At 47.6% G+C, this 15,801-nt stretch overlaps 1 protein-coding gene across 5 annotated transcripts in view; it reads left to right on the plus strand.

The window, feature by feature from the left end:
* Positions 1 to 15,801, plus strand: part of DAB1 (DAB adaptor protein 1) — a 380,571-nt gene that overhangs the window by 339,487 nt on the left and 25,283 nt on the right. For 3 of the 5 annotated variants that reach the window (XM_084785547.1, XM_084785549.1, XM_084785550.1), the window contains 2 exons: positions 12,510 to 12,560; positions 12,654 to 12,701. The exons of the other annotated variants lie outside the window; for them this stretch is intronic. In XM_084785547.1, the coding sequence (XP_084641673.1) occupies positions 12,510 to 12,560; positions 12,654 to 12,701 (99 nt within the window). The remainder of the gene's footprint in view (positions 1 to 12,509; positions 12,561 to 12,653; positions 12,702 to 15,801) is intronic. 5 annotated transcript variants of the gene reach the window in all.

Below are 15,801 nucleotides of genomic sequence, written 5' to 3' on the forward strand. Positions count from 1 at the left end.
GGGCCACCAGCTAGGGACCAATTTCTCAAATATCAGAGTTCTTTGGAAGCCGTTTCTCAAGCCTCCACGGCAGGGATGACAAGCAAGTTAATAACAAACATTGGGCACCCCGCTGTGCTAGGCACCATGCACTGGTATTTCAAAATTGTCCCAAAGTGCTGTAACAGTGAGCATCTTCAGTACCCAGTGGGATGATGAGGAACAGCAGCCTGCCTTCAATCGTTAAGTACAGCCAGAAGAAGGAGACCTAAGTTGCCTTTCTCTTCCACCTCTTTGACCCGAAAGCCAGGGTAACTTCGTTTATTCTCCAAACGGGTCCACTGACAAAATGAAATGGGGGGGGGGGTCACTGTTAACAATTATATCAGGACAGCAGATATGAATAAGGTTTGCAGTGAACAAACCAGGGTTTGGGGTTACCCTATCCCACACTGGTTCATGTTTCTGCTGTACCGTGTGACCTCTAAAGCAAGAATACTTGGGACTCAAAAGCTGGAGGCTTCTGGCCATCTTGGCCCTGCTGTTTGGTGGTGGTGGTGGTGCTGGTGCTGGTGGTGATGGTGGCGATGGTGATGATGGTGATGATGGTGGTGGTGGTGCTGATGCTGGTGGTGGTGCTGGTGATTCTGGTGGTGCTGGTGGTGCTGGTGCTGGTGCTGGTTCTGGCGGTGTTGGTGGTGTCACTTCCTGCAGAAGGATGCACAGTGGCTCTTCCATGCACAGGTGCTGTGCACTGCTGCTCCTTCTGTGTCATTCGCCAAGCGGCTAGGAGACCTGGTGCGCTGGGGTAGCCGTTAACTGCTGCCGCTGCGAACTGTCATTATTCCTCTAATACAGATCATTAACATTCACAGAATCTTAACTACAGCATCTTAACGAGCAAAGCCGTAATGTACAGCTTCCCCATAAATATCCATCGGTGCTGACGCGCCTTCTCTCTCCATACAGTAATTCCGCTGCTCGGGATAAATCATCCTGTTGTGCTCCTTTCTTTCCCCCTAACTGCCGTTATTAGTGGTTACAGAAGAGTAATGAACAAACTCTAGTCAAAGAAGAAGAAGAAGAAGAAAAAAAAAAAAAGAACAAGAGCTAAATGAAGGATCTCGAGGCCTGAGAATAGATATATCAACGACAGTCCCAACTGAAGGAAGCACAAAGCTCGCGTTCTGTAGCAGCTCCGAAAGGAATCAAGAAACCAGCATCTGGCAAGTCCATGGCAGGGTCAGGGCTCCACTCCCTGGTTCTGTGATTCCAAGGGCTGCACAGCAGGACTAACTATGCTGTGTGACTTTTCAAACCCGCATGCCCTGCCGCCATAGATATGATAAAGCGTGTGCGTCTCAATGAGACTCCCAAAGCCCCCGACAATGGACTCCGTGAGTTTAAGCAGTTTAATTGATGTAGCAACTATTGTTTTGTCTATGGTGTACATAAAAAAGATTGACCAGCATGCTAACAGTAAAAGGAAACAAAGTCTGTCTCTAGAAGGTCTCCTGTGATGGGCATCCGTGCTCACGCTTTGCGACACTTTATCCAGCTCTGCTTATAGTTCCGTCAGCTTGTCATCATCTCCTCGCCTGTGAGTTTGCACCATCATCACCATCCTTATCTCTAGGGTCAGTTAGTCTCTTTCCCACCTTGCACACTGACAGTTCACAGTTTGGGGAATTCTACCTCCATTTCCCGAACTATCCACCCTCTTTGCCTTGTCTCTTTGGCGGCTTCCATGTTGTTCTCGGCACCTTCGACCAGGGCCCTCTTTCTCGAGCATCTGTGTGGAGCTGCCACTTGCATAGCAGCTGGCCCCACCTTCCATGTAGGAGCAGACTGGCCTATACGAGAGCAGGCTCCTAAACTGTTCTCATGCTTGTTCCTCTCAGACCCTCGCCAGTCACCTCGCTCTTATGACCTAGGTCATCTTATACCTGTTGCCTTATATCCACACTGTAGCCTGAGCCTTAGGCGTGCATTGCCAAAGCTATCCCACTTAGGTAAAACTATGTGCTCTGCTGTTTTCTAGTTGTGTGACCCAGGGCAAGATATTGGGGTTTTTTTTGGTTTGTTTGTTTGTTTGTTTTTTAATGCTTCTGTTCGTGCCTCTGAAAATGAGGGGATAGTAATGGTGCCTGTATGAGTTGTGATAAATAAATTAGTTGCTACATGAAAACACTTAGAATAGTATCAGCTGGAATTGTCATTCTCCTGCCCAGACTTCTGCCAGTCCAAGAAGACATGAGGTCTTAATGTTACTGTTTGACCCATTGTTTCCTCTTTGGTCTACATTGGATAGGTAGTGGGGTTAGAGAGAGAGAGCGGGATTGGGGGGGGGGGTGCAGGGGGAGAAGAGTCCAAAGCAGAAATAACAGTGCCAACCAACTGTGGCCCTACTCAATATATGTAGACGTTTTACTTAGTCTCACAGAACACACATTGCAACATTATGGGGGAACATGTTCCTGTAAGAGGGTGAGAGTGGAAACTGTGGCTTGGGCAAAAGGGGAGGCTATATACATAGACAGAGGTAGACAAGCCAGAATATGGCCTACACAGAGAATCAACGTCTCCTCCTGAGGGCCCGGAGGTCACAGCCTGGGAGAGGTGGAAATGGAGGGTAATGCTATAGCAGGCTTGTGCAGTGTCCTCCAAAGACCCTGTGTTAAAGACGTGTTTCCAAGAGTGGTGCTATTGGGAGGTGCTCGGACCTACCAGGAGGTCTTTACAGAACTGGAAGTATTCTCTCAAAGGGAACTGTGGAATGGTTCACACCTCTCCACTCTTGCCTCTTGATTCCTGGCCATAACGGGAGTGGTTTATCGCTGTCACACAATTCTTCCTCAAAGGGCCATTGGCTGAAAGCAATGGGGCCAATAAGCCATAGACAGGAAGCTCCAAACTTTTAAGTCAAAATAAGCTTTTTATTTGTCTAGATAGCTTTATTGGGACAATGTCTCAGTCTGTAGCTCAGCTGATTCCATGTTTGTGATCCTCATGAATGCTAGCTAGGGGTCACAGGCATGTGCCACTGTACCCAGCTCTGCTTTTTCTACATTGATTTTTCTTAAACTCTTGTTACCATAACAGCAGGAAGTAAGTCACACACATAATTTGCACACCTGAAGTTTCAGCTTCGAGACATGCGTTGGTACCAGTGTAGAAGCCAGAAAATAGGCAAAGCTCAAGTTTGGTAAATGCGCTGGATAGTTTTACATCAACCATACAGAAGCTAAAGTCACGTGAGAGGAAGGAGACTCAATAAAGAAAATGCCTCCATAATATTGGGCTGTAGACAGACCTATAAAGGCATTTTCTTAATTAGTGATTGATGGGGAAAGGCCCAGGCCACAGTGGGTGGTACCATCCCTGGACTGGTGGTTCTTGGTTCTATAAGAAAACGGGCTGAGCAAGCTGTAAGGAGCAAGCCAGTATGCAGCACTCCCCCATGGGCTTTGCATCAGCTCCTGCCTCCAGGATCCTGCCCCATTTGAGTTCCTGTCCTGACATCCTTTGATGATGAACAGTAATATAGAAGCCCTTTCCTCTCTGACTTGCTTTTGGTTGTGGTGTTTCATTACAGCAAGGGTAAGCCTTACTAAGACAGGAAGATGATGCTCAACACAACCTCATGAGAAGAGCATCTCCCCAGTGTTATCACAGAGAATTCAAGGGATGGGGGAACTTAGCAGATTCTGTTCCAAGAACAACAGAAAGCTTTCTTTGGCTGTTCCCAGTGGCTGGTGTTGGCTTCTGTTCTATGAATGGCATTGTGACTGGAAACGGCACATTCTCTGTGAAAATGCTCAATATGGTTCCCTCATTGTGACACTCCCCATACAGTGACTTGAGTTAGTCGGCTTCAGTTTTCCCTAACCTCGCTTGCTTTATAACTCAGAGGGGCAGCTCAGGGCCTCTTAGTTCCTGGCTCATGGTAGACGCCCTGGAGAGTTCACGGGTCATCAGATTCACACTTTGAAAAGCAAATCCAAGAAGGAAAACCAAATAGTGAAATGAATTCCCGTGTTTGTAAGCTGCCGTCCTGTGGAGAAGGAGGGGAGACCATGTTGCACCGAGCGGCTGTCAGAGCAGCAGCCAAGGGCTGCTGGCTATTTTTTTCCTTTGCTATGACATCTCTCCCATTTGTGATTGCCTCTGATTTGCTCGCATTCTGCCTTTGCCACTCAGTTTGGTCTCAACTTCATCCAATATTTCTTGTTACCATTTGGGGACCATCTGGACCTCAGCAGTGGTCTCCCCAAGAAGACAGCATCAAGCAAAGTGATGGACTCTGCTGTGTGTCCTGCCCTCTTCCTGAAAAGTGGGCTGAGAGCCTGTCAGCCTGCTGACAGGAGCCAATTTCACATTCCTGTGACTCTAATTCACTCCCTTTGCGGAGTCCTGAAGCCATGCCAAATCTTGTTAGGAGGTTTTGAAAACTCCTTGAGTTTTGGCTAATGTGGACATAGGATAGTAGACTTTTAAAAGGAGAAGAGAGAAATGAAGAAAGAGTTAGAAAGAATTCATTGCAAGCCTTTGGGAACCATCCGCCTTTGGTTCCTAGTTTTCTGAGCTCACTGGGCCTGTGCAAGTCCTCTTTTTCTGTCTAAAGCCGTTAAAAACAGCAGAGCCATCTCTCCGCCTGTTCCTCCAGCCAAGGGAGGGGAACAGGAAACTCTTAAGTCCTCCTGTTGATGTGGGATCTGCTAGCTTCCAGACGAGGTCACCGATTAGATATAGGTCCCAGAAGTCTGTACAGTCCTCCACAGAACTCCTCACCAACTGCACAGCTACAGGGTTCTCATCACTGCCCTCTCTTGCTGTCACCACTGAAATAGCTGCAGCTGCATCACCCCTAATGTCTTTATGAGCACACCATCACCACCATCCCATCCCTAATGTACCAGGACTCAAAGTCTTTGCTGCATCCGGCTTTACCCACCTCTGGAGACTGAGCTGGATGCTATCTCTGTGTTTAACGCTATAGGCAGTGGGAGGGGGAGTAGTACAGTGTGCTCTTCACTGGGCACACACACTAGTGGCTATGCATGAGCTGTCTCATCCAAAACCATGGCTGGGTGTGCATTTCCTGGTTTCTCTTGTTTCTCCTTGTGATAGACAGGCAAGATCATGTCCACAGAATAGACAGTGAGTAGATCCTAGATGCTTAGTGTGTAGATATGGCATGGAGGAGGACACATGACTCTCAATCATATAGCAGGCATCACTGTCACCACCATCACTTACCCAAACACTAGTACCATCATTTCTCAGGCACCACAGTCCGCAACCCCTTCCCTTCGTCACTGATATTCATCCGTTCATGTCTCAACACGGAATCAATATCAGCCTGCAAATGGTTCCATAAACCATATCCCCATGCGTGTTTCTAGATTGGGTATGTTTGAGAAAAATCTCGGCATGAAGACATGGAGTCTCCCTTTTTTTATTCAAAGGAAACTACATTTCCCCAGATTCTGGCAGGTTGACAAAACTTAGCATGCCTCGGGGACTTGTGAAGCTGGTTCCCCTCTACCAAAGGAGTTGGTCCCCTTATCATGGCAGAAGGGACAAATGGCTCTCTGCAGTGCCTACTAGCACACCAAAGTGTGTTGTTGGCTTAATCTTTCCCACAGTGTGTGCTATCCCCCATGCTTCCTCAGTATCATGGGTACCCAGCTCTTCTCTGACCTGCACTCTATCTTCTTTTCCCATACTGATCCCCATCTCTCTGCTCTGCTCCCGTTTCCATGGCCACACCAGGTCTGCTGGCCACACTCAGACTATTTCTCTCTCTGCTTGGGACTCTTCCAGATGCCTCAGGCCGTTCCCTCCCTCACACCTACAATAAAAACCTTCCCCTTAACCAAACCATGAGCAATCATGCCATCAGTTTGTACCCTCTCAAAATTCCAAAACAGACGTCAAAAGTAGAAAGGAGAAGAGTGAAAAAGAGAAAAGGTGTGATGGGCCAGGTCCCTAACAGTCCCCTCAGTCGCTGCTCAAAACAGGGAAAGTTCACAAGCAGAAACCTGCAGTGTCTGCGTCAAAAAGGCCATGTCCCACATCCAGCTTCCTCTGCAATTGGCTTTGTTGTTCCTCTGGACCAGTGCTTTCAGGTTTCTCCACATCTGACACCCAGTCACCCTCATCTCTTTGTCACCTTTGCTTTGCTACAACAAAGTGCTGGAGGCCACTGAGTTTAGAAAGAAGAAAACTGTATTTTGCTCGTGGTTCTTGGAGGTTTATGCTGAGCGGCCAGTGGCCACGGGGAAGTGGATGTCAGAACAAATTCTTCCCTTGAGCAGGTGCTGAGGGAACAACTGGGGGAGGCTCACTCCTTTACAACACCCCTGTTGACAACTCAGAGGTTCCCACAAGATCTACTAAAATCTTCGTGAGGAATACCATCACCCTGTGTGACGTAGTGTGACCTCCTTCTGTAGGGCTCCCTCACTCTCCTGCAGGGCCACCATCGGGGTCTAGCTCTAACCACAGCAAACTCTTGGGAGCACAGAACACTCAAACCATGCACCTGCCAGACCAAAAACACCATTCCCTTCTTCTGCCCTCCCTCTATCCCTTTTTTTTCTAGCTTCCCTCCCTTTCCCCTCACTCCTCCCTCTTCTCCCCTCCTGCTCCTCTCTCCCCTTCCCTTCCTTCAAGCCATCTCCTCTATCTCTTTCCTTTGCTTTTGCCCTGCCCCCTTTTCCTTCCCCCCTTCTCCATCCCTCCCTCTCCTCTCCTCCCTCCCCTTACATTCCTCCTCTGCCCTCCTTTAGTCTCCCTTGTCTTTCCCTTATAGTCTACACTTCCCTCTTCTTCCCAGCCCCTTAGAAAGGGAACTGACAGCCTGAGATTGTGCCCTGCAAGCTGCTGTTTTCACAGTAGTCTCTGCACGGCTTCCTCACTGTACCCCTGTCCTGCAGACACCATCAGCCCTGCAGACACCATCAGCCCTGCAGACACCATCAGCCCTGTAGGCACCATCAGCCCTGTAGGAACTATCAGCCCTGAGGGCACCATCAGCCCTGTAGACACCATCAGCCCTGTAGACACCATCAGCCCTGTAGACACCATCAGCCCTGTAGGAACCATCAGCCCTGAGGGCACCATCAGCGCTGTAGACACCATCAGCCCTGTAGGCACCATCAGCCCTGTAGACACCATCAGCCCTGTAGACACCATCAGCCCTGTAGGAACCATCAGCCCTGTAGGCACCATCAGCCCTGTAGACACCATCAACCCTGTAGACACCATCAGCCCTGTAGACACCATCAGCCCTGTAGACACCATCAGCCCTGTAGACACCATCAGCCCTGTAGACACCATCAGCCCTGTAGGAACCATCAGCCCTGTAGGCACCATCAGCCCTGTAGGCACCATCAACCCTGTAGACACCATCAGCCCTGTAGACACCATCAGCCCTGTAGACACCATCAGCCCTGTAGACACCATCAGCCCTGTAGGCACCATCAGCCCTGTAGACACCATCAGCCCTGTAGACACCATCAGCGCTGTAGGAACCATCAGCCCTGTAGACACCATCAGCGCTGTAGGAACCATCAGCCCTCTCTCCTCCATGGGATGATCTCCAGTTCCAGGGTCAAGGGAGCTTCCTGGAGGACGTGGCACAGACACTGGGCAGCATTTGGTACTGAAGCTGTCGATCCTGCATCTCTTTCCACTCTGCCCAAACCACCCTATTCCTCTCTTGTAATCTACCCTTTGAAATTCGAGCACATTAGGGTTTCTTCACATAAAATGAAAGAGGGAAGATAAAAAAATGTGGAGTCACAGTTTTTGCCAGGTGTGGTATACACCTGTTACCCCCAGCACTCGGCTCTTGGAAGGCAAAGGCAGGAGGACTACTGTGAGGCTTGTCCTCCACAGTTCCAGACCAGAACATAGCCAGACCCTGTCTCAGAAATCTCAAAATAAATTAATGAGAGAGAGAGAGAGAGAGAGAAATCTCAAAATAGCAACAGCAGCCGCAAAGTGCTGCTTACTTTAAGGAAATAAGCTGCAAATGTTTTATTGTCTGAGGGCCTATGGACATAGCCTACCCTGTGCTGGTTGAGATGAGGTCTTCGTTACAGCATCCACGCATGTCCCCTCAGGCTTCCAAGCATTCCTCAGGACTGCTGGAGGAAGAAGGGCTTTTGGCTGCAAATGGAGGCCCAGTACAGGGTAATTAGAAATGAGTTTTCAATCATCCCAATGCTAAGTCCTCACACCAGCTTGAGCCTCTCCATTAGACCATGGCATTAAGTCTGGCCAGAGTGTCGAGCCACACACATCTTTTAAGGCCTGGCGCACTTGGGCAGGAAGTGGAATCTATTCTGTTTAACTGTCGATGAGGCCTCATGAATTTCCACTTGAAACATGAATCTTAACTCGTGTCGCGAATTTGCATTTGAAACGTCCGTTTAAAAGACCCACAAGTGTCTGGCTCTGGCTTCGCCCAGACAATGAGAAAACTTAGATCCAGAAGGTGGGTGCTAGCGTAGCAAACTGAAGCTGATTTCACGGTTCTGTCTAGACACAGCAAGGAACTAAATTCTCCCTGAGAAATGTTCCTGTCAGTGCAAATGTGGGAGAGTCTTCAAAAGAATGGAAGAGGCTGCACAAGAAAGGAGATGGCTATGTTCAGACAGTGGCCAGCCCTGGAAGCACAGCCGACCTTTTCCTTTCTCGTGCGTTTTCTGTCTAGCTGTCTCTTGCAGATGTCACAAGCCACATGTGGCTACTTAAGGTGACCCTAAACCGCAGTAACTTTCATAATTCAGTCCCAGTAAACATATGTACAATAGCCAGCAGATGCTTCCCACCAGACAGGACGAGAGAGACACAGACTCTCTGCCACCATAGGAAGTTCAGCCAGACAGCCCCGCTCTGGGGAAGAATCACATAGCAACATAGTTTATCATCCTGGCTCAGCTGCCCCCGCCCTGTTCAGTTTCTTCCCAAGCAGAGCTTTTCCTGACTCTCTCCTAAGAAGAAGAAAGTGGTCGTCTCCTCTCTGCTAAGGGTGGTGCAGAGCATGCGCTGCTAGATATCCCGGTGAGAATTAGGCTTAATTAGCATGTGCCTTGCTTGTTAAATCATGCACTTGGGATGGCAGCATGCACTCGGGTGCCTGCAGTCACTAGGTAGCTTTAATACTACCCACCTGTGCACAGTTACAAATCACTTAAGTTAATCCGTTCCTCCTGGGCCCTCTAAATGGATAATCGAATTGATTCTTTTGCAGCCTTGGCCTAGGCCCCAGCTTAGCACTAAAAGCCTTGTGCCCTCCCATACGCACCCTCATGTCCACCTCAGACCACAAGGACTATTTCTCATGGCCCCACTAGAGCACCGTCCGTGTATTAGTTAGTCGTCATTTGTAGCCCCAGCACCTGCCTAGGTCCTGGCAGGTGGGAGATACACTGGCGATGTTTGTTGAAGGCATTAATTAATCCATTACCTAATCAATCAAGATGCCTTTGGTTCTCCCAGTAGGATGCTCACTGATTATTCCTGAAGAGAATTCATTCTGCTGCACAGCAATTTGAAAAGCTAGCTGCAATCAGAGTCACCGAGGACCTGTGGAAACCTGGCAAAACTGCCCCCCTCCCCCACTCCCCCCCCCCACCTCCAGCACAATCCCAGATCAAAGGCTGTTCTCAGAGTTTTGTAAACACCTCCCCCACAGGATTGTGCTATGCAGCCCAATATTATGCTGTAAACCATGGCCAGTTCCTGACAGGTCAGCCATAAATATGATTTCCTCAGACTTGATGTTTGTATCCCTCATCCTATCTCATCCAGTCATGTTTACTGCCAGAGGGCCGTCGGTCTGCTCTCCCCTCTCCCGTTCTTCAGTGGTGGAACCATCATCCCACTACAATGGGAATGGAAACTCCCTGTGGGAACTTCGTTTTGGGTCCTTTATGGAGAGTCGGACTTGAACTGTACTGAAACAGTGTGGGAGAAGGAAGTCCCTCAAATCTCTTCTCGGCATGCTAGGCCCTGGTATATGTATCACTGTCGAGTCTTTAAAAGCAAATAGGAAAAAGAAATACCAGAAGAAAAGTCAAGAATTGAGGATATTTGCTAACCCACGCTGAAACTCTTGCGTTAAGTGTGGGTAAAGCAAGTGATGAGTATGTGAGAAGCCAAGGGATGGACTCCAGGGCCTTAGACGTGAGTCTCAGCTGGGAAAGGAAGCATTGGGTAGAAATACCTCTCCACTGGCCAAATGGAGTGTACTGTCACCTAAGGGCACTGCAGACAGGAGGAAGGAGCCTAGAGCATTTACTGAGCCAGAGTCCAACAGCTGGAGATCAAGGGTATCAGAAATATCAGAGGGAGAAGATGGTCGGGCGAAACTGCCTAAGAACAAGTCTGAGAGGAGGAAATGAAGTCAAATGTAGACTAAAGGTTCCTTGTTGCAAACATCATGTGACAGTGTTCCCTCACATTAAAAAGCATATATGGATGTGTTGTTAAAATGAGCCAAGAGATAGGAGATGATACTAAATAATGGCTGTGATTCATAAAGCATCTACGTTGCACCTAATTACCAAGCAAGGCTGTGTGTACATGTCAACAAGACTCAGAGAATGATCCGTACTATTACCTAAAAACTGAGAAAAGTAAGCCTCCTTGACTTCCAGAGTCATGTGACCAGAGTGACACCAAGGTGACATATTTGTCCAGATTCCTAGACCGAGCTGCTTCTGAATGTGCAGAAAGCACCCATCACGCCTCACCTCTGCAACTCCCCAAAGGCCAAGTCTTCTGTCCCCAGGAAGGTGACAGGCCCTCGCAGATGCTAGAGGTCCTCCCACATTTTCATTATGTGGGACATGGTGAGGCTTTTATGAGACTCCACCACGGGCTGTTTTTCAAATTTATTTAATTCATCCATCATGTTCTGAAGCCATTTGCTTTTTTATATTAGACAGATGTAATGAGATTTTGGACACTAAAAAATGTTTTTATTAAAAGTTATGACCCAGAGCTAGTTGGTAGGGGCCCTGCCATAAATCCCCAGGAGTATGTGAATTTATAAGGGATGTAGCGACATAAGCTTAACCTCTTAGGCCACACCATAGATTACATGGTCTCCTAGACTATTGCTGTCTTCCCACAGTCCCACACACCTGTAGCTACATCACGACAGTAGTAGTTATCAGTGCCAATCATACTGAAAGTAGTGTTTCTGTAGTTATTACCCATAGCAACTCTCATCATTGCCACAGGTGAGGCATGATGAGCTAGTCCCTGGTGGAAACAGGTGACAGGATTTACTGACGGGTTGTTCTAACAATGGTGGTCCTGGGCACACTGATTCTCCTGTCCCACTCCGCATCCAATAGCTGGGGACAAGGGAAAAAGCAGTTACAATTTCTGTGGACAGAGTAAAGGTGACTTTGGCAAGTGAACGGTATTTTAAGGCTAGACAACAGTCTCCTTTTTCCTCTACTGCCAGCTCCAAGCCCTACTCAAAATCACTAGGCAGTGTCATCTCTGCTCACGCACGGCGACTCAGTTTGAATGCCAGTCAACACAGATGCTACTAACATTGAGCTCCTTGGAAATTATTCAAAGAATAATTAGCTCGTATGTATAGGCCAAAACAAGGTTATTAAAATATGCACGTGTGATAGATACTGTACATTTTGTATAATGCATGATGTACATAATAGAATTAAAAGTTAAGAGACCGGTTCATTTTGGCCAGCTGCCAGCCACTTGTTAAGCCGTGGATTCATTTACTTCTGCTGGGCAATGCCCCGTGTTAGCCCCTCGGGAGCCGCTAGGCATTGGGGAATAAATTGAACACGTGAGAGGATTTGTTTTAGAACATGTGCAGCTGAGGTGCTGAGGATTCTAAGAGGAAGAAGTCTCACGGCAGAGGTGGCATTCAGCTGGTCTTAGAAAAGCAGGGAACACCAGGGGTACTGGGATAAGAAGAGACTAATGATCAAAGAGAACAGCTGGCACGAAAGATGGGCACAACTGGTTGTTGTTGTTGATGATGATGATGATGATGATGATGAGAGTCTGTGTGTTTGTGTGTATGTGTACAAATATGGAAATGTAATCATGGAACTAATTATTGTATATACTGTTAATGGCTAAAAGAATTAGCAATAAAAACACTTGAGTTTGGCTCTAATCACATGATGGGCACATCTTCGTTTTCAAAGAATACCGTTCAGTGTAGACACTTTGGCTCATACCTGTAGACACTGCCGTGCCCAGCTGAGTGGTGCACACAACAGCAGGAAGATGGACTTTACCCTCACAAAACACGCTGCTGCTGTACCTCCCAATCAGGCCCATGCTTTATCATCTGCTTATGCTGGGAACATATCCCCGGGTTTTCACCATACATCAGAGTCCGCTCCCGCCTACTGAGACCATGGGAGTGTAAACCATAGCTACCGTCATCATTAAACTCATAAATCCATGTCATTTGTGTGTCATTCACTCCATCCTCATCCATCATCCCTTGCGCTTTGCAGAATAGCCAGCCGCTGGAGGATTTTGAGGAGCGCTTTGCTGCAGCCACGCCGGTAAGAATGCGAGGGGCCCTGTCTGTTTAACTGTTTCATGTTGTTGGACCATCACTCATTCCCATGCTCATCCATCATCCCTTGTGGTTGCAGAACAGGAACCTGTCAGTGGACTTTGATGAGCTTCTTGAGGCAACCAAGGTAAGGCCTCCGGGGTCCTGTTAAATTAGAACTCTTCTGGTTATCCTCATCTGTCCCATCATGTCCTCACTCATCCACCTGCATAAATGGCAATTGTTCTACCTTGTGCAGCTCTAGTAAGTACCCATTGCAATGGCCACAGGAAAACTAAAGGTGCCATGAGCTCCAATAGTAAGAGTGTTTGTACAAACCCAAACAGACAAGTGTGTGTGTGTGTGTGTGTGTGTGTGTGTGTGTGTGTGTGTGTGTGAGAGAGAGAGAGAGAGAGAGAGAGAGAAGGGGCATTGGAAAAGAGATAGCACCCGTCAGTTGCATTCAACCAGTATTTTAGAAGTCTCAGAACACATTCCAGATATTCTGGCAGGAAAAATACAACAAAATCTTTGTGTCCCGATAGAAAGATGAGAAGGCAGTGGGGAAAGGTGTGAGTGACTGTAGAAGGCGCCTATGCAAAGGCCCTAGACGGATCACCTTTCAGATCCTCTGCACCCTGCCCTCCTTAGCTCTGCATGGTCAGATTGTGTCTACCGTTAAGCAACCAGCTCCTAAAAAGGGGGGCTAGGTTACGCTGTCTTTGGGTCTTTGTCCCTGCACTGGGCACAGTAGCCAATGTATGATAGGAATTTCTAGACATTTCCTGAAGGGTTCTGGGATCTTCTATTAACAAAAGATAAGGATTGAGCCTATGAGAGAGTGTGTTGTGGGGGCCAGCCCATGGCATCTTATTTTTCTTCAACTGTGTCACAAAGACATCCCCTCAGAGGGGTCCTAGGACAACCTGGTGCAGACATGTTGAAAGAAGAGCCAGGGATCTCATCTTGAGGCAGTGGTACAGTGTTCCATACATCTGGGAAACTCTCACTTGTTCAGTCAACCGAGCTCCTAACCCCACCCCACCCCACCCCCGACTGCTCACAAGCAGGTCACTTACCTCAGCCTCTGCTAAGGCATCTCTGAAGTGCGGGCTGTGGCGACAGAGCCGACTTTCCTGGGCTCAGGCAGTGTCAATGTGATGATAATGTATGAGAATGCTTATTGTAAGCTGTAAAGTGTTTTACAAATGTGAACCCTTAGCTTTATTCTCTTGGGGCCTTTAAAATGATGGATGACGACAGTGTTTTCAGATGGAACATGGTTTATTAGGTTACAAATAAGCGACTGGGGTTCACAGGGGGGAGGGCTGTGAAAATAGATACTATTCCTGATTCTCAATCATACTTGGTTTTTTCAGATTATTTTTAATTTTATAGCCAAAGAACCCCCTTTTTCTATAAAATTTAATTAACTCAGGGTTCTATTTAAACAGCAAATCCAATGAAACGAAATAACAGCCCATGTTTTATGCCTCCCCATGTTTTTCTCGTTTAATCCTTGAGTGAAAATCATTTGGCAAGAGTACGGGCTATATCTCAAGAAAGAAGGTTATTTTAAAAGTTGTGCTTAAGGAGAAAATTAGCCAATAAATTATCTTTACGATGTTAGTAAAAGTATGCCACGAGTTCAACACATTTGAGATGTAAATTGTGTGACTTAATTATTAACTTCATTTTAATATTTTCCCAACGCTGAAAATAGTCCTGAGCCATTTTATAAGCTTGGAGATCCAAACTCCAGGAAACCCGGAAGCTCCTCTGTTGAATTCATTAAGCGGAGTTAGTGTTTTACATAGCAGGAGGGAGACTGAAGGGTAGGTAGGCTTTGCCCTGTCTGGTGAGGTGGTGTTGGCATGCCAGAGAAGACCTGCAGAAGAAAACAGGAGCTTCCAGATTTAAGAGCACACACCACATGCCCCCTGCCATGTGCACATCAGCTGATGGATTGTCACTGTGTGAGAGGGAAGCTGTTAGGGGTGAGGCAGTGGAGAAGACTGTGAAATACCCACACGTGCCTCTACAGCCGTGGCCAGTCCTCTTGCCCACCTCCTCTCCCAGGAGAGGTTCATGCTGGTAGCACCAAATAGCTTCTGCCCTCTCCAGTGCTTTTCCTGGCTCCTGCCATTTCCTGTGTCTTCAGGGTCCTTCTTTTCATTGCCACCAGGCTAACTGTATCTCTCTGTGAGGATTTGGGGAACAAGCTATTTCCTTTGGAAACCCTTGACTAAATTCCCTGCCCCCAGCTGACTCGGTTCCAGTTCCCCAACAGAGACTTTGCTCACCCTTTCTGTCCTGCTACCTTGAGGGAGTCTGCATCTGTGGACTACCATCCCTCAACAGACTATCCCGCTACCCACAGCTGGGACTTGGCACTTCTCCTTTCTAGGCCCCTAACACCAAGTGCAGTGCCCAGCACCTTACGCTTCTTCAAGATCTGTGGGAAGAACAGTGTGTACTTGGGAAGAAACAAAACATCTCATGTGTGCCAGGCACCATTGTACAGTTTTAGAGCCCAGGGGGAAAGAATGGAAATAGAGCTCACATAGCTGAGTTTCATTTTTGTCTAGAAGACGCCTCTGTGCCATTCCTCCAGCCTCAGCCAAGTGTGACAACAGACAAGTTCTGCCGTTATGAGCACCCCTCGGCAGAAATGCCTGGGGCCAAATGTGGCTTGGATTTTGACGTTGGGACATACTCAGAATGATGTACCTTGGGGATGGAAGCAAAGTCTAAACACAAACTTCCCCTTCTGCCTCATACTTACACCTCTATTCATGCCGTGCATATAACTTTATATGGTTATATATGTGTGTGTGTTTAGTGTGCTAGCACTGTTTACCATGACCCACATAGGGAGTCCACTTGTGACGTCATACCAACACCAAGAATGCTTGGAATATCCAGGGTTCATAGCTTTCACGCTAGGGATGATAAATATATAAATATAAAGAATTGTTATCAGCTCCATCATCCATCTGAGGTGGTGAAGCTTGGGGGGACACGTCAGAGGGGTTGCAGTGGGCAGACTCAACATACATACCCAACAGTGGGGCGTCTCCTGAAGTCAGAGCTGGCTCTCTCACCAGGAGGAATTGCCTTTTTTTTTTTTTTTTTTTTTTTTTTTTTTTGGTATGAATCCTAGAGATCCAACTATGACCACATTAGACCTGACTGTCTGCATGGGGACCAGAGTAGCAGGGCAGCCAGCCTCTTCTTGTGCCTTCTGT

This window comes from Acomys minous, assembly GCF_964271855.1.
Source record: "Acomys minous genome assembly, chromosome: 6".
In the NCBI taxonomy this organism is placed as follows: Eukaryota; Metazoa; Chordata; class Mammalia; order Rodentia; family Muridae; genus Acomys; species Acomys minous.